General features: G+C 43.5%; 1 protein-coding gene across 5 annotated transcripts in view; it reads right to left on the reverse strand.

Annotated features, from left to right (window-relative positions):
• SLC41A2 (solute carrier family 41 member 2) overlaps positions 1-19,152 on the reverse strand; it is a 96,454-nt gene that overhangs the window by 56,943 nt on the left and 20,359 nt on the right. For 4 of the 5 annotated variants that reach the window (XM_073323973.1, XM_073323974.1, XM_073323982.1 and 1 more), the window contains 3 exons: positions 17,182-17,927; positions 5,999-6,106; positions 2,367-2,438 (listed from right to left, as the gene is read on the reverse strand). In XM_073323973.1, the coding sequence (XP_073180074.1) occupies positions 2,367-2,438; positions 5,999-6,106; positions 17,182-17,736 (735 nt within the window). In that variant the 5' untranslated portion in view covers positions 17,737-17,927. The remainder of the gene's footprint in view (positions 1-2,366; positions 2,439-5,998; positions 6,107-17,181; positions 17,928-19,152) is intronic. The other variant, XM_073323997.1, reaches the window with a different exon arrangement.

Below are 19,152 nucleotides of genomic sequence, written 5' to 3' on the forward strand. Positions count from 1 at the left end.
TCAATTCACCTAATACAAGTACTGTAGTGCAATCTCTTTATCATGAAAGTTGACCTTACAAATGTAGAATTATGTACAAAAAAAAAACTGCATTCAAAAATAAAACAAAGTAAAATTTTAGAGCCTACAAGTCCACTTAGTCCTACTTCTTGTTCAGCCAGTCGCTCAGACAAACAAGTTTGTTTACATTTGCAGGAGATAATGCTGCCCACTTCTTGTCCACAATATCACCTGAAAGTGAGAAGAGGCACTCATATGGCACTGTGGTAGCTGGCGTCACAAGATATTTTTGTGCTAGATGCACTGAAGATTCATATGTCCCTTCCCTTCATGCTTCAACCACCATGACAAACGACATGCATCCATGCTGATAACTGGTTCTGGTCGATAACCATCCAAAGCAGTGCAGATCAAAGCAAGTTCCTTTTCATCATCTGAGTCAGATGCCACCAGCAGAAGACTGATTTTCTTTTTTGATAGTTCAGGTGCTGGAGTTTCCACATCAGAGTGCTGCTCTTTTAAGACACCTTAAAGCATTCTCCACACCTAGTCCCTCTCAGATTTTGGAAGGTGCTTCAGATTCTTAAACCATGGGTTGAGTGATGTAGCTATCTTTACAAATCTCACATTGGTACTTTCTTTGTGTTTTGCCAAATCTGCAGTGAAAGTATCTTAAAATGAACAACATGTGCTGGGTCATCATCCGAGACTGCTATAACACAAAATGTATGGCAGAATGTGGATAAAACAGAGTAGGAGATATACAATTCTCCCCCAAAGAATTCAGTCACAAATTTAATTAATGCATTATTTTTTTTAACTAGCATAATCAGAATGGAAACATGTCTTCTGGAATGGAGCACAAAGGGGCATACAAATGTCTAGCATAACTGGCATGAAAATACTTTGCAATGCCAGATACAAAAGTGCCATGCAAATGCCTCTTCTAACTTTCAGGTGACGTTGTAATTAAGAAGTGGGCAGCATTCTCTCCCATAAATGCAAACAGACATATTTGTCTGAACGATTGGCTGAACAAGAAGTAGGACTGAGTAGACTTGTAGGCGCTAAAGTTTTACACTGTTCCATTTTTGAGTGCAGTTACGTAACAAAAAAGTCTACATTTGTAAGTTGCACTTACACCATAAAGAGACTGCATTACAGTACGTGTATGAGGTGAATTGAAAAATACTATTTCTTTTGTTTGCCATTTTTACCGTGCAAATATTTGTAAAAAAATAAATACACCTCTACCCCGATATAACGCAACCCGATATAACACGAATTCGTATATAACGCGGTAAAGCAGTACTCCGGGGGAGGGGCGGGACTGCACGCTCCAGTGGATCAAAGCAAGTTCGATATAACGCGGTTTCACCTATAATGCGGTAAGATGTTTTGGCTCCCAAGAACAGCGTTATATCGGGGTAGAGGTGTAATAATATAAAATGAGCACTGTCAACTTTGTATACTGTGTTGTAATTGAAACCAATATATTTGAAAATGTAGAAAAACATCCAAAAATATTTAATACATTTCAAATGGTATTCTATTGTTTAACAGTGCGATTACAACCACGATGAATCGCGATTAATTTTTTAAATCATGATTAATTTTTTTGAGTTAATCATGTAAGCTAACTGTGAGTAATTGACAGCCCTAGTCATAACAAAAAAAAATTGGGGGATTCTCAGGAGCCTAAAAAGACATACACAACAAAGCTATGTCTGAAGGCGGGTGGGAGACTACATCTAATACTTAAATAAATGAGTCAAAACATGGGTATTTTATACACGTTCTTAGCACTGTATGTATTTAACTATAATGTATAAATATGAAGCAGTTATTCAAAATCTAGTTAAGGAGCAGCTGTTTTGGATTTAAAGGCAGTCATTTACTCAAATGTTATAGACAATAAATAGTATGAAAGTGACTAACAGTCACTTCAAAGTTATTTAAATATTCTAACCCATGAAAGTACAGTATAGAAAGCATTTGAGAGGTCAAGATTAAATGGACTTTACTGGCGATGGAACTATTTTTTAATCATCCCTAGAAAGTCTCTTTCAAAAAAAGAGATGAGATATATTTGACAAGGCAGGATGGGAAAATTTACACAGATGTTACCTGTACTATAACTTTTATTGATAAAACCGCCCTATTTCTGCTGCAAGTCTGTATTACTTTAAAAACAGACTGTATACTGAAATTATGAATTAAAGTGAAGTAAGTTAACTCTGAACTGACTGAGTGTTGCAGTGTTGTATCCTCTGACTATTTTTCTATTGTTAGCATCAAAATTTGTGCTGGGAATTTTAAGTAACTGTTCTTGCGAGAGTATGCCAAAATGATTATATTGTACTTACCTGTTTTAAGGCCAAATTGCCAATTATTAGGTTCCACTTCTCAATGGGAGAATCCATTTTCCCAACATTTACCTTTAAATGAGAAAAGTGAATTTTAGACATTTGGATTTAAATTTATGGTACCATTTATTAACTTTAAGGTTTAGTAGTAAAGTAAAGGTAAGAACATAAGAACAGCCATACTGGGTCAGACCAAAGGTCCATCTAGCCCAGTATCCCGTCTTCCGACAGTGGCCAATGCCAGGTGCTTTAGAGGGAATGAACAGAACAGGTAATCATCAAATGATCCATCCCCTGTCGCCCATTCCCAGCTTCTGGCAAACAGAGGCTAGGGACACCATCCCTGCCCACCCTGGTTAGTAGACATTGATGGACCTATCCTCCATGAACTTATCTAGTTCTTTGTTGAATCCTGTTATAGTCTTGGCCTTCACAACATGCTCTGGCAAGGAGTTCCACAGGTTGACTGTGCGTTGTGTAAAGAAATACTTCCTCTTGTTTGTTTTAAACCTGCTGCCTATTAATTTCATTTGGTGACCCCAAGTTCTTGTGTTATGAGAAGGAGTAAATAACTCTTCCTTATTTACTTTCTCCACACCAGTCATGATTTTATAGACCTCTAGCATATCCCCTCTATCATAAGATGTGTATGATCATTCAGTTGTCATACTAGAAAAACAGTACCTAGTCTTTAGATTAATACAAGTCAATAATATCCCTGTATAATTTCACTGAACACAATTGGTAATAAGATATAAGATACAAACAATATTTTATCTGAAAAGTTTTTCAAGAGGATTAATGCCTAAATTCAGCTATTTTAAAAGAATTAAAAATTAACCATATTTATATAGTGATGCGGCTGCTGTTCAGTTAAAATAGCATCTACAAAACTACCCTAAACTGATGGGGTTTGATGAACAAAAGTCTTGCCAATTAAGTGTTTCTCACACACTTTTTAGCCAATTACATAGTGAATGCTATTTCCACGAACATGCCCAAATACGCCAGCTATCAGATCAGTTGGCAGAAAAAAGAATTGTGTCAGTGTTTAATGTTTAAGGACAAAGTCAGTCTAAAATACCCCCAAGAGCTTACACTCCATGGGCCTCATAATGTAAACATTTATGCATGCAACTTCCCTTCAACAGAACTACCTAAATGAATACAAATACATTTACAAAATCAGGTTCTATAATTAAGAGCAGAATTTGACCTCCCAGCTCTGGATTTACACCAATGCAACTACATTGCTGTAAATAATTTCACAATCCAGTTCTGAGGCTGGGACTTGAGAATATCCAATATATTTCAAATGAAACTTTTTAAAAAAAAAAACAACAACAAATCCCTTCATACAGGATCTTTCACAATATACTTCATATTTCTTTAATATTTATTTTTTTTGGTCAGAGCAAAAGGACTCATGCAATCACTGAACACTATCTGAGGACATTTTTAAAGACTTTTGAGCAAAGTGGCCAGAAGGTCATGTTTTCTAGCAAAGATACTATGCTGCTTAAACTTTTTTTGAAGTTCATTAATTTATATACATGGGATAAAATATCACAAAAATTTCTAAATAAATTAAAGCCCTGCTGTTTGGTTTTCCCAGCAGAATGTTTTTTAAGTTCTTAGTGCTGTTTCTTTTCTATTTTGCTATTATGCTGCTTGCTTTAGGTTTAGGAGGAATGTTGTAGATCAGAGGGAACACCGAGCTAAACTCACTAAAAGTTAATTATAACGTACTTTATCACAACCTATAATACAAAGTAAATATGTTAGTGTTCAAAGTGCACGCAATAAACATCATAAATAATCCCATAGAGAAGTAGAGCTCCCAATTATTTCTTATTGGCATTCTTAATAAATACCTCTGCTAAACCAGCTGTATAATGAGTTATTGGTAAAACATGAGGAGTTTCTCCCTTAGTAGGAGTCCTTAAAAAACACCAAGGTTTGCCTGAGTGGACATTAACATCCTCTAGCAGTTTTAATTAATATAGGTGTTTTCCCTAGAATCTTGTGTTCTAATGCAGAACCCTAGCTATATTTAGTCCAGGTCTACACTTAACAGTATGGCTCTACCAGTACACTATGCTGAAAAAGCGTTCTTAGTGTGGGAACAGCTTATACTAGCAAAACTGCACATTTACTGGTACAGCTTATTTCACTTGGGGAGAGGAGAAGGAGGGTGGTTTGATGGAATAAACTACACTGGCAAAACCCTAGGGACTACTGCCAGCATAGCTATGTCAATCACAAATCACACTTCATCCACACCCACTGACAGAGCTATGCCAGCAAAAGCTTTAGTGTAGACATGGCCTTAGATCTAGTTAGCCTGAATACTGCCAAGTGATGAAGTGGAGGTGAAATCTACTCAGATTTTAGAGGACCTGAAATAATATGCTTAAAAAAAAGTCTCCTGTTTCAGCCTGTTTGGGGGTTTTATGTGTGTTTTCAAATTATCAGTGGAAGAATCCTTCCACTACCTCTCAAGTCCAACATTACACACGTAAACCAGAGAAAGTATTAAGAGCTTAAGGGTACATCTACACAGCGAAAAAGACCCATGGTGGAGAGTCTCAGAGCCCAGATCAACTGATTTACTCTCGTGCTGTAGGGCTAAAAATGGCACTGCAGATGTTTGGGTTTGCACTGGAGCCCGGGCTCTGAAACCTGGGCCTGAACATCTACACTGCTATTTTTAGCCCGCAGTGTGAGCCCTGAGACTCACTGCTAAAGAGGTTTGTTTATTTATTTTTTTCTCTGTAGACATATCCTAAGTCACCTTCCTTTGACTTCACATTGAATTTTGGGTTCTCAGCACTTCTCTGAATCAGTCTCCTAAATGACTATATTCTGCCAGCCAGAGCTTGGATTGGGTCAGTATACAAAGGTACAATATTCAGGTACCTTTCTGAAGCTCCTATCTTGTTCTCCAGAATCTTAGCTTTAATATTTTTATAATGTCAGTCTCTAGCTGTTATGGTTGTGAAGAAAGCTTCCAAAATATAAACTAAGTGTAACCAATGCAAAGAGGGCCTGGTGAGTCTACGGAGAGCCTGCAACAAATTGCTATGAGAGGTGTCAACTGTCCCATAAAACTCAGTGAGATAATAATTCAGATGCCCAATGATAGTTAACAATGTCAACATTTAAAGTATTTCATTCTTCACATAAGAAGAGAGAGAGGATCATAGATCTGCATAATTTACTTTGAGTGATGTCTTTTTTGGTACCAGGAATGGGTGGTGTTCAGGAGATACCAACACATTTTCCCATCCTCCCCCCTCATGAAACCTATGAGAACCCACTGGCATATTCAAACCCCACCAAAGGGGAGCCAAGGTCAAGGATCCCAGTAGAGCACAGAACATGCATGATCATATCTGGAACACTACTCAATCTGTGAGCAGTGTCTAATTTTGGTGACTCACATGGTAAAGATTATTTTGTGGATGGAGTTTGGAAGAGTAACAATTTTTCCCCTCACTAATTCAACCCTTGCTATGGGGACCTCCTGCAACAGGTAAATAAACTAAACCAGGCTCTATTACAGAAAAATAATGTTGTCCTTTTTATATTACAAGACATGTGAGAAGAGGGGAAAAAATAACATTACTTACTGCAGTTGATAGTCTAGATGCCAAGGTCATTTCCAAATTACCTTTGAGACCAAGTAGTGCAGGAACCAAGATAAAAACTTCAGTAACATTTCTGAACACTTCCCAGTGCTATTTAAAATACAGGTAAAGAAAAAAAAATAGTTAAAAAAAAAGGATCCCTTCACATTCCACAACACTGTTTTAAGGGTGGTATAGTAGTCTGATCTCAACAGATTTCAGAATACCAGAGGTAAAGTTAACAAAAGTATCTAAGTCCCATTTCCAAAAATGACAGGCACCTAAGTCTCATTGAAAGTCAACCGCCATTTGGAAACTTTTCCTAGGTTAGTACTTGGGATAAGAGACCTCCACTAAAAACTCAGGATAAGTGTTGGCAGTTCAGATAATGATACCCTTTTCTCTGAATGAGTACAGAACCAGCTTTCTTTTATGAGGTTGAGGGTTCTCTGCTGCTGTCTTTTGGATGAGACAAATCTGAGTTCCTTGCTACGTCTTATCATTAAAGCATGCATCACACTTAGCCCTGGTCTACACTAGGAGTTGAGGTCGAATTTAGCAGCGTTAAATCGATTTAACCCTGCACCCATCCACACGACGAAGCCCTTTTTTTCAACTTAAAGGGCTCTTAAAATCAATTTCTTTTCTCCACCGCGAACAAGGGGATTAGCGCTGAAATCGGCCTTGCCAGGTCGAATTTGGGGTAGTGTGGACGCAATTCAACAGTACTGGCCTCCAGGAGCTATCCCAGACTGCTCCATTGTGACCGCTCTGAACAGCACTCTCAACTCAGATGCACTGGCCAGGTAGACAGGAAAAGGCCCGCAAACTTTTGAATCTCATTTCCTGTTTGGCCAGCGTGGCAAGCTGCAGGTGAGTGCAGAGCTCATCAGCAGAGGTGACCATGAAGACCTCATCAGCAGAGGTGACCATGATGGAGTCCCAGAATCACAAAAGAGCTCCAGCATGGACCGAACGGGAGGTACGGGATCTGATCACTGTATGGGGAGAGGAATCCATGCTATCAGAACTACGTTCCAGTTTTCGAAACGCCAAAACCTTTGTCAAAATCTCCCAGGGCATGAAGGACAGCGGCCATAACAGGGACCCGAAGTAGTGCCACATGAAACTTAAGGAGCTGAGGCAAGCCTACCAGAAAACCAGAGGCAAACGGCCGCTCCGGGTCAGCGCCCCAAATATGCCGCTTCTATGATGAGCTGCATGCCATTTTAAGGGGTTCAGCAACCACTACCCCAACCGTGTTGTTTGACTCCTTCAAGGGAGAGGGAGGCAACATGGAAGCAGGTTTTGGGGATGAGGAAGATGAGGAGGAGGAGGTTGTAGATAGCTCACAGCAAGCAAGTGGAGAAACCGGTTTTCCCGACAGCCAGGAACTGTTTCTCACCCTGGACCTGGAGCCAGTACCCCCTGAACCAACCCACGGCTGCCTCCCGGACCCGCCAGGTGGAGAATGGACCTCTGGTGAGTGTACCTATTTAAATAGTATACATGGTTTAAAAGCAAGATTGTTTAATGATTAATTTGCCTTGGCATTTGCGGCCAGTACAGCTACAGGAAAAGTCTGTTAACATGTCTGGGGATGGAGCGGAAATCCTCCATTCCATCTCCATAAAGTTCTCCTGGATGTACTCCCAAAGCCTTTGCAAAAGGTTTCTGGGGAGGGCAGCCTTATTCCGTCCACCATGGTAGGACACTTTACCACGCCAGGCCAGTAGCACGTACTCGGGAATCATTGTAGAACAAAGCATTGCAGTGTATGTTTGCTGGCGTTCAAACAACATCCATTCTTTATCTCTCTACGTTATCCTCAGGAGAGTATCATTCATGGTCACCTGGTTGAAATAAGGTGCTTTTCTTAAGGGGACATTCAGAGGTGCCCATTCCCCTGGGGCTGTTTGCCTGTGGCTGAAGAGAAATGTTCCCTGCTGTTAGCCACGTGGTGGGGGGAGGAGGAATGGGGGAGGGATTAGCCACGCACTGAGGGGAGGCAAAATGCGACCTTGTAACGAAAGCACATGTGCTATGTATGTACTGTTAACAGCAAGGTTTACCGTGAGAGAGTGTACCCATTGTTCTATCAAATGTGTCTTTTTAAATACCACTGTACCCTTTTTTTCTCTCCACCAGCTACATGTGTTTCAAGGATCACAGGATCTTCTCCTTCCCAGAGGCTAGCGAAGATCAGAAGGCGAAAAAAACGCACTCATGATGAAACGTTCTCTGAGCTCATGCTGTCCTCCCACACTGACAGAGCACAGACGAATGCATCGAGGCAGACAATGTCACAGTGCAGGAAAGCACAAAATGAATGCGAGAAGAGGTGGCAGGCTGAAGAGAGTAAGTGGTGGGCTGAAGATGAGAGGAGGCGGATTCAATGCTGAGGCTGCTGGAGGATCAAACTAATATGCTCCAGTGTATGGTTGAGCTGCAGGAAAGGCAGCTGTAGTACAGACGGCTGCTACAGCCCCTGTGTAACCAACCACCCTCCTCCCCGAGTTCCAAAGCCTCCTCACCCAGATGCCCAAGAATGCGGTGGGGGGGCCTCCGGCCACCCAGCCACTCCACCCCAGAGGATTGCCCAAGCAACAGAAGGCTGGCATTCAATAAGTTTTAAAGTGCTGTGTGGCCTTGTCCTTCCCTCCTCCACCACCCCACCCGGTTATTCCCTTCTCCACCAACCCTCCCGGGCTACGTTGGCAGTTATCCCCCCATTTGTGTGATGAATTAATAAAGAATGCATGAATTTGAAGCAACAATGACTTTATTGCCTCTGACAGCAGTGATCGAAGGGGGGAGGAGAGGGTGGTTAGCTTACAGGGAAGTAGAGTGAAAGAGTGAACCAAGGCGTGGGGGAGGTTTCATCAAGGAGAAAAACAGAACTTTCACACCGTAGCCTGGCCAGTCATGAAACTGCTTTTCAAAGCTTCTCTTTTGCGCACCGCACCCTCCTGTGCTCGTCTAACCACCCTGGTGTCTGGCTGCACATAACCAGCAGCCAGGCGATTTGCCTCAACCTCCCACCCTGCCATAAACGTCTCCCCCTTACTCTCACAGATATTGTGGAGCGCACAGCAAGCAGTAATAACAGTGGGAATATTGGTTTCGCTGAGGTCTAACCGAGTCAGTAAACTGCGCCAGCGCACTTTTAAACATCCAAATGCACATTCTACCACCATTCTGCACTTGCTCAGCCTGTAGTTCAGCTCCTGACTACTGTCCAGGCTGCCTGTGTATGGCTTCATGAGCCATGGCATTAAGGGGTAGGCTGGGTCCCCAAGGATAACTATAGGCATTTCAACATCCCCAACAGTTATTTTCTGGTCTGGGAATAAAGTCCCTTCCTGCAGCTTTTGAAACAGACCAGAGTTCCTGAAGGTGCGAGCGTCATATACCTTTCCCGGCCATCCCACATTGATGTTGGTGAAACGTCCCTTGTGATCCACCAGTGCTTGCAGCACTATTGAAAAGTACCCCTTGCGGTTTATGTACTCGCCGGCTTGGTGCTCCGGTGCCAAGATAGGGATATGGGTTCCGTCTATGGCCCCACCACAGTTAGGGAATCCCATTGCAGCAAAGCCATCCACTATGACCTGCACATTTCCCAGGGTCACTACCCTTGATATCAGAAGATCTTTGATTGCGTTGGCTACTTGCATCACAGCAGTCCCCACAGTAGATTTGCCCACTCCAAATTGATTCCCGACTGACCGGTAGCTGTCTGGCGTTGCAAGCTTCCACAAGGCTATTGCCATTCGCTTCTCAACTGTGAGGGCTGCTCTCATCTTGGTATTCTTGCGCCTCAGGGCAGGGGAAAGCAAGTCACAAAGTTCCATGAAAGTGCCCTTACACATGCGAAAGTTTCGCAGCCATTGGGAATCGTCCCAGACCTGCAACACTATGCGGTCCCACTAGTCTGTGCTAGTTTCCCGAGCCCATAATCGGCGTTCCACAGTGTGAACCTGCCCCATTAGCACCATGATGCCCACATTACCAGGGCCCGTGCTTTGAGAGAAGCCTGTGTCCATGTCCTCATCACTCATCATTGCGCTGACGTTGCCTACTCGCCCAGTTTCGCTTTGCCAGGTTCTGGTGCTGCATATACTGTTGGATAATGCGTGTGGTGTTTAATGTGCTCCTAATTGCCAAAGTGATCTGAGCGGGCTCCATGCTTGCCATGGTATGGTGTATGCATAGGTAACCCAGGAAAAAAAGTGCAAAACGATTGCCTGCCATTGCTTTCACGGTGGAAGGGCCTGACAACATGTACCCAGAACCACCCACAACAATGTTTTTGCCCCCTTAGGCATTGGGATCTCAACCCAGAATTCCAATGGGCGGCGGAGACTGCGGGAACTGTGGGATAGCTACCCACAGTGCAATGCTCCAGAAGTCTACTCTAGCCTCGGTACTGTGGAAGCACTCCACCAAGTTAATGCACTTAGAGCATTTTGTGTGGGGACACACACAATCGACTGTATAAAAACAATTTCTAAAAAAACGACTTCTATAAATTCGACCTAATTTCATAGTGTAGACATACCCTTATTGTAGGATTAAGGGTGTAAAACCTTACGTTGGCCAAATAGTAATTCAGTTAGTGTCTGAAAGCCAATCAAGATCTTTTAAGGAAAGGCATTGAAGTAATAACAACAACATAAAATAATAATAATAAATAATAAAACAAAAAATCAAGGTCTGTCTCCCTTTATCGGTTCTGAGTTGCCTTAATATAGTCGGGGAAAGGCAAAGCTGATCTTTCAGTGAAGTGTGTCTAGTGATTACAGAAGGGGATTGGGAGCCTACATTCTATTTCTGGCTCTGCCACTGACATATTATATAATGTTGGGAAAGTCACCTAACTCATCTGAAAAATATCAGTCTCCCTTAAAGAGTGTTGTGAGGGTTGATGAATTAATGTTTGTAAAGCTTTATGAGATCATCAAATTAAAGATATAACAGGATGTACAAAATAAACTAAACTGAGGTCATTCAACAATTTAAGTAACTTTACTCGTGAGTATTAAGATTTACAAATATACCCAAAGGAGATGCTAATGCAAGGGTGAGCAAACTATGGCCCAGTAGCCGCATCCGGCCCTTCAGACGTTTTAATCCGTCCCTCGAGCTCCCGCTGGGGAGTGGGATCCGGGGCTTGCCCCACTCTGGCGCGCCAGCCAGGGACTTGCCCCACTCCACGCGTGCTGTGGCTCCATGCAGGTCCCGGAAGCAGGGGCATATCCCCCCTCTGGTTCCTATCTGTAGGGCAGCCAGGGGCTCTGCATGCTGCCCCCACCTCAAGCACCACCCCTGCCATAGGCGGCGAGTTATATGGACCTATGGTGCCCATGCTCCACCAATATTCAGGAATGTAGGCCCGGCTCCACCAATGTTTGGGCTTATATTTTCAGAGCCGTCCCGTCCATAGGATGGGCCAGGGCAACTGCCCCAGGCCCCATGCTCTGGGGGCTCCACGCTTCAGGGGCATCTGGGGGGGGTTGTGAGGGGCCTGGCTCCAGCAGCAGTGAGGGAGCCAGCCCCAGCCCACCCCGCTTCTTCCCGCTCCAGCTCTGACCCCGCCCCACCTCCACTCTACTCCTTGCCCCAAATCCCCGTTCCACCTGTTTCCGGCTTCTGCCCCCTCCCCCAAGCAACGCCAGGAGCCGGCGGTGGGCGGGCTGGGGCCGGGTTGCTCGCTGCTGCTGGCACCAGGTCCCCCACTAACCTCGCAAGCTGCCCTGGACCCCGCATAGCCCTGTAACATGGGGCTTCCCAAAGCACAGGGCCTGGGGCGGTTGCCCCGGTCTGTCCTATGGATGGCACAGCTCTGCTTGGACCTATTCTGGGCACCACCAAAAATTATATAAACCTGGTGTCCATGATCCCCCGCAGCTCCCATTTGCTGGGAACCATGGCCAATGGGAGCTGCAGGGGCAGCACCTGCGGAAGGGTCAGCACGCCAAGCAGCCTGGCTGTGCCTCCGCGTAGGAGCCGGAGTGGGGACATGCCGCTGCTTCCGGGAGCTGCTTAAGGTAAGCACCACCTGGAGCCTGATACATTGTCTTCTCATTTTTTAAAAAATAAAGGTTGAACTGAAGTAGTTAGAACATTCTATCTGTCCTGTTCTTTGTGAACTTAATGAATTAGAAAGTGCCATCAAGTGCACCAAGTATAAAACTGAAAAAAAGAAAAGGAGTACTTGTGGCACCTTAGAGACTAACAAATTTATTTGAGCATAAGCATCCGATGAAGTGAGCTGTAGCTCACGAAAGCTTTTGTTAGTCTCTAAGGTACCACAAGTACTCCTTTTCTTTTTGTGAATACAGACTAACATGGCTGCTACTCTGAAACTGAAAAAAAATTATCCTCTAATCTCTGTCAATTATAGTAATCTTAGGTATGGTTCATAACAATAAGTATAATATTCAGCCTGAAGCATAACTTTTCAGTTATGACATCCTTTTAAGTCACTCAGATTCCAGTCTGACAAAGACTCAAGCTGTGTGCATAATTTTATGCAAATGAGTATTCTTGGGCCTTGTCTGCACAAGGAAGTTGTACCAGTTTAACTAAATTTGGTTTTTAGATCCATGTATTTAAACCAGTTCATATACTTATTTGAGCTAAATCAACATAAACCAATTGTAAACTGATTTGTGTGTGTCCAGAGAGGGCTTTGTTTTTTTTAAATCCATTTAGCTAAATTGGTACAATTTTAATTAAACTAAGGCTACTTTTGTGTTTAGACAACACTAAGACTACATATGTGCGTGGAGTTACGTACATGCTTAAATCTTTGCAAGATCAGGGGTCTAATCTTAAGGAAGGCATTGTAGATATCTGAGTTTAAACAAAATTTAGTCTTTTTTTCTGGTTTAAATTTTGTTTTGAAAATGTGTTCTCTACTTAAAAACGACTTGACTGAGTTTAAACTATATATTGTAGTGACACAGTATAAGGAAGCAATAGTATTTGCATACCAGTTTTGGTTTCCTTTTACTGGTTTACAAGACTGTCATTTTCTTTAGTGTAATTACATCCGGACTGAACTTTTGATTCTCAGCTTTATTTACTCTAATTTTTGAGACCCTGAACAACAGAGTATCCTTTTCTTTGTCATTATGTGCACTTTCTGGATTCTCAAATAACACTTAGTTTCAAATACAAATAAACCTATATTTTCCCTTGGAGGTAAGGAATTCAGTGGATTCATATCTGTTAAAACAGATTTCTGTGAACTCTAATTGCACAGAGAGAGAGCAAGAGAGGGAAGTGGTTACGTTTTTATTTATAAAGAATTTCTGAAACTCTACCGCAAAGAAACTCGACAGAAAATAAAACAAAATAGCCCTTAAGGAAAGAGGAGAAGACAAGGAACTGAGCTAGTCCTTTCTTAGGTTTTAGCTTCCAGTGAACTTTTTTCAAATATTAATGTACAAAGAAACATTGCACAAACAGTTAGCTGTGAACCACATGACTATAATTCCACTGAAGTGCTGCTGGTGACATCCAACTCAAGAGCAAAACTAAGGTTCAGTCTTACAACCTTCATCTATTTCAGTAATCATCAATTACAAGACTACTTCAGATTAGGAGCCTGAAGCTATGTGGAAATTCAGCTTTCAAAACTGAGAGTCAGTCAATTTTATCTTAGTCTGAACACCCACCATCAGTTGGGGCTCTTTCCTCAAATCAGTGGGATCTAGCCCTGGTTAATCCTGATATAAGTCCATCAAGTGCAGAGTACTAGAGGTGTAATCTTCGGCCCTGTCTATACTATTAAAGTTAGTGTGTAGTTTTGATACAGGCACACAATAATAGATTACTTAAGAACCATACACTCACCTCCACATACTTCAAATACTCTAAAGCAGTGGTTCTCAACCTCTCCAGACTACTGTACCTAGGGTGACCAGATAGAAAGTGTGAAAAATCGGGATGGGGTGAGGGGTAATAGGTGCCTATGTAAGAAAAAGCTCCAAAAATTGGGACTGTCCTTATAAAATCAGGACATCTGGTCACCCTAACTGTACCCCTTTCAGGAGTCTGATTTGTCTTGCGTACTCCAAGTTTCACCTCACTTAAAAACTACTGCTTACAAAATTAGACAATACACAAGTGTCACAGTCACTATTACTAAAGCTGTGAGTCTCTCACAGAGGTCACAGAAGTCACAGATTCTGTGACTTTCTGGGATCTCCGTGACTTCTGCAGCGGCCAGGGGGGCTGGCCCGGCGGCTGCCTGAGCAGCTCAGGCAGCCCAAGGGCCAGTCGCACTGGCCATTGCTCAGGCCATCACGTCTCGCCTCCCCCAACAGCAGCAGGAATTTGTGTACGGGAGGGGGCTCAGGGCTGGGGCATGTGAGGGGGTGAAGTGTCCGGTCAGCGCTTACCTCGGGGGGCAACTGGAAACGGCAACATGTCCCTTGGCTCCTAGGCAGAGGTGTGGCCAGGCAGTTCCTAGCCAATGAGAGCTGCGGAGCTGGCCTTGGGGTGAGGGTAGCATGCAGAGCCCCCCTAGCTGCGCCACGGCCTAGGAGCTGAGGGACATGTCACCACTCACAGGGAGCTGCACAGAGCCAGGTAGGGAGCCTACCTGCCCCACCAAACCCCTCCCTCAGCAGCAGTGGGGGTCCCGGGCCATGCACCATAGCCTCTCCACCCCAGCAGCTGCGGGGGTCCCGGGCCACCCCCTGCCTCCCGCTCCTCGCCAGCACCCACAGCGCCCTTGGGCTGCCCCCCGCCCCAGAGCACCCAAGATTTAGTAAAGGATATATAGAACAAAATCATGGATAGGTCATGGTCCGTGAATTTTTGTTTACTGCCCATGACCAGTCCATTACTTTTACTAAAAATACCCATGCCTAAAACGTAGCTTTAACTATTACTGAAAAACTGCTTACTTTCTCATTTTGTCAATATGAAATTCTATTTTGTACTGACTTTGCTAGTGCTTTTGGTGTAGCCTGTTGTAAAATTAGCCAAATATTTAGATGAGTTGATGTACCCCCTGGAAGACCTCTGAATACCCCAGGGGTATGCGTACCCCTGGTTGAGAACCATTGCTCTGAAGAGCCCTGGAACGAGATCCGTATCATTCCATATGTACCTTTATAGATTGTATGAAATGAAGCAGGGCTTTAATACTGATCTCTACATACCATATATATCCTCACAGATCATATTCCACATAAATTTCCACAGGATCTCACATATATTGATGTGGGTCATACAAGAAAGCTAGGTAAAGTGAGAAATTTCTACTCAACTTTACTACCATGCATACATACAGAGCCTATGGGAACACTGAGCATTCAAACACTGAATGAGAATTTCCACTCAGCTATACGTGCAAACATACATCAATACCAAGAGAATTTTGAACCAATGCCCATGTGGACAATCACAGTCTACACAACCTAATGGGAGAACAGGAAGTCTGAATCCCAAAGAATAAGCAATTGAATCAACTGGTTGTATACAATGTTATTGTGTTTATGTCGAGTAATGTCTTTTATAAAATTTTATGATGTTCTGAACTTAGTGATCATGATGAGATATGTATACACTCTGTGCTTATGTCTTTATGTATATAAAAACTCTGCTCATAATCCGAGCTGCAATATTTAGCTAACCTTTGCTTCCACTCTGCCACAGAGGGGATCCAGCATTCACAGACAACCCTCAGCCTTCAAGATTGTCCCTCCCTTTTGGATGAAGACTTCTGTTTGAAGCCTCCTTTTAAAAAGGACTTTCTCCCTTTTTTTCTTCCCCCTCCTCTCTTCCAGCATGGTGACGCATAGTTAGAGTGACCACATTTCCGAAAGGGAAAATGAGACACCACACAGGGCAGGCGCGAGCTGCTTTCCCGAGCCCTGCCCCATCTCCCCACTCTGCGCGTGGGGCTGGCCCATTCCCAGCTCCCTCTATTCCTCCAGCACATGGGCTGGCTCGTGCCCTGCCCCCCCCACACACACACACGGGGCTGATCTGAGTCGCTGGCCTGAGCCCTGCTTCCCCCATGCCCAGAGCTCTCGTACAAGCCCAGCCTACTCGCCATGTGGGGCTGGCATCGCTGATCACTCAAACCCTGCCTGCCCCCTGTGCAGCTGGTGTTGCTGCGTTCTCAAACCCTGACTCCCACCAGATGGCTGGCATCGCTGCTCACTGGAGCCCTGTTTCTCCCCACCCCACAGGGCTGGCATTACCACTTGCCCACCTGTACATTCCTCTGTGCCCCGCTAGGGGTGCGCACCCCACTTTTGGGGCAAAAAAATGGTGCAAACTCTTTTGGCAAGAGCAAATGGGATAAACGCACACTTTTGCCAAAAAAGTCAGGACGGCTGGGACAAGGCTTAAAAAAGGGACTGTCCCGACCAAAAATGGAAGTATAGTCAAACTACTCATGGTTATTTAAAGTGGAGAAATTTTATGGACCACCATCTTTCTTTTCCTGGGTTTTACAATGTTATGTGCTTTGAGTTAGTCTCCCCTGGTTAGGGAGGCAACCCCTCCCTCCCTCCCTAGTTGACCAGTGCCCTGTTGTGAGGTGGAGCTGAATGCTGCAGTGCAAATTATGAGCACGGTTTTCTATATACATAAATAAGCACAGTGTGTATACATATCTCACAATGACCACCAAGTTCAGAACACCACACACTATCATAAAAGACACGACTTGACATATTTGTACACACAACATTGTATGCAACCAGTTGATTCAATTGCTTACATTGGGTTCAGATCTCCTGTTCTTCCCTTGGGATGTCTAGACCCTGACTGTCACAAGATGCATTAAATAATTTTTAAAACCTTTATGATTCAACCAATATCTGCATTTGTACAGCACCTTGCATAATAAGATCCTGTCCCATGACTAGGACTCGTAGGTGTTATTGCAATACAAATAAATAAAAATACTAATAAATAGGTTGTCTCCAGACAGCTGTGACCTAGTGACCATACCCCTGGCAAAATTCAAATTTCTATCACTTTCTATTAAAGCACAAGAGCTGTTAAACATTTGTAATACTGTATTACTCTCTTCCTACTCAGAATTGGCTGAATGTCAGTGACTACAAAATAAAGCAGTATGTACTGCCATACTAGAATGCATTAGGAAAATTTCTTCAATTATCTAACAAAAACCATGTAAAGTGAATACCAACCTGCACAATATCCAAAACCATACCAGCAGAAACAGTTCCAAATCCTGCTAACAAAAATGGTACAAGTATCTGTAATGCCATAATACTACTGGACTCCTTTGGCTGCTTTCTGCTCCTTTCCACAATGGCATCTTCATCACCATCACTAGACAAGTTGTCATCCTGCAATATGGCATCTGTTTCTGACGTGTCCATCCCATCACAATAATTATAACTGGCAAAGTCATCATACTTTGGACTACAGCTAGATGGACTGTGTCCGTTACTACCATGAAAAGCTGGTTCTGAGAAGCGATGGTACTCCATGTGTTGATCCGATCTAACATTAAAATTGTGTCCTGTGTGTTGTAATCCATCTTGCCAGACACCATTCACTTTTTTATGTCGCTCTTCCTGCTTTTTGTGGTAAACAATTGGAACCATACTCAACAGCAGGTTCAGAAACTTGTCAGACTGAATTGTATTAAGATTTATAGTCCAATTTACAAAACTTTCTCCACCATAAGCTTTACCATTTATTTTGGTAGTGGTAGATCTTCCTTTACAGTTAGTCATAGTGTCACAAAAATACTACGGGGAAGATCACTGTTCTCTAAACTTCAGTGAAGAAACACAGCTGATGAGTCAACAACAGCCACACAATCATTGATTTTAAAATCAAATAAATCAAATGTGGAAAATGTTATGTAGAAAATGTTCTTTTCATGGATCTTAGATCTTGAGCAATTCCACAACCGAGTTTGGATCTGGAAAAAAAAAATTCAGTAGTTTGATTGTGTGTATGTATCTATTATTATTATTATTAAAACAAATAGAAAAGATATATCAAAGCCTACATTCTCATGTTACTACTGTATCATATAGGGCAGTGACATGAAGGAATTTGAATCCAGCTTGGTCCTTCATAGGCTAAGAAGCAGAGATGACTCAAAACTCTTGGGGGTAGGGGGCATGTGACTGCCCCATACATCATCTCTGGCCCCTTTCCCACTCCCCCTGCACCTCCCACACCCGGTCCAAGCCAGCACCACCTTGCCCCTACTCCCCTCATAGCTCCTTCCTCACTTCTCCCATCGCCTCCCCACTGCAGGCGTTGGCCAGAGTGGGCTCTGGACACCTACTACCGAGCAGGTAACTGAGGCTGCAGGCGAGGAAGGGATGGGACTCAGAGGGCTTCCCCACACTCTCTCTGGCAGAGCTGTGCTGCCAGCCCCATCTCACTTCCCTGCTCTGGGTGCCTCACAGAGGGGCTCAGTGGGAGCACTAGGTGCAGGTGCCTTTCCCAGGCATGTCCCCCTCAGCCGCACTCAGCCAGACTCTCACCCTAGCAGAAATCTGGGGGGACATATGACCCCGCATGCCTCCCTCCCACATGTCGCCTCTGATGAGAAGGAAGAGGTTAGGATAAACCTCTAAATTCTTGGATTGCATGGAACTGTTACTATAATGGTGCCTGGTTGAGCTGGGTGGGAAACAGTCCTGTTGAAGGTTTGTGTCGTCAAAAGAAGCTATGTCAACATCCTGGTGGAAAGATGAGCAGGGATATATACCTGGTAGATGGCTTGTGCTGCACCTTGTACAAGAATGAACCAGGAGTTGGAGAAGAAGGAAAATGGCCAGCCCAGTGATTTAGTAGTGGGTCAAGGAACTATCATATAGGAAAATTTTATTTTTGATATCTAGCCTGGTCCTTTGTTTCTGGGAAGCAAATGGCTTGAATCTACCTCTGGTGATCCTTCTGGCTGACACAGATATAACAACAAGCTGCTCTGAATGAAGCTAGGCCATGCCTGCCTCACCTGGCCAAACATGAGATTGAGGAAGATCAGAGAGAAATAGCAGGGATCATCAGTGTTCGCAGGTCCTTGAGAGGGAAATGATGTTGGGGAAAATATGGATTTTTATGAAGCCAGGAGGATAAACCCAAGTTCCTGACCTAGCTGTTCAGCCCATAAGGATCCTTATTTTCAG

This window comes from Lepidochelys kempii, chromosome 1 (genome assembly GCF_965140265.1).
Source record: "Lepidochelys kempii isolate rLepKem1 chromosome 1, rLepKem1.hap2, whole genome shotgun sequence".
Classification (NCBI taxonomy): Eukaryota; Metazoa; Chordata; order Testudines; family Cheloniidae; genus Lepidochelys; species Lepidochelys kempii.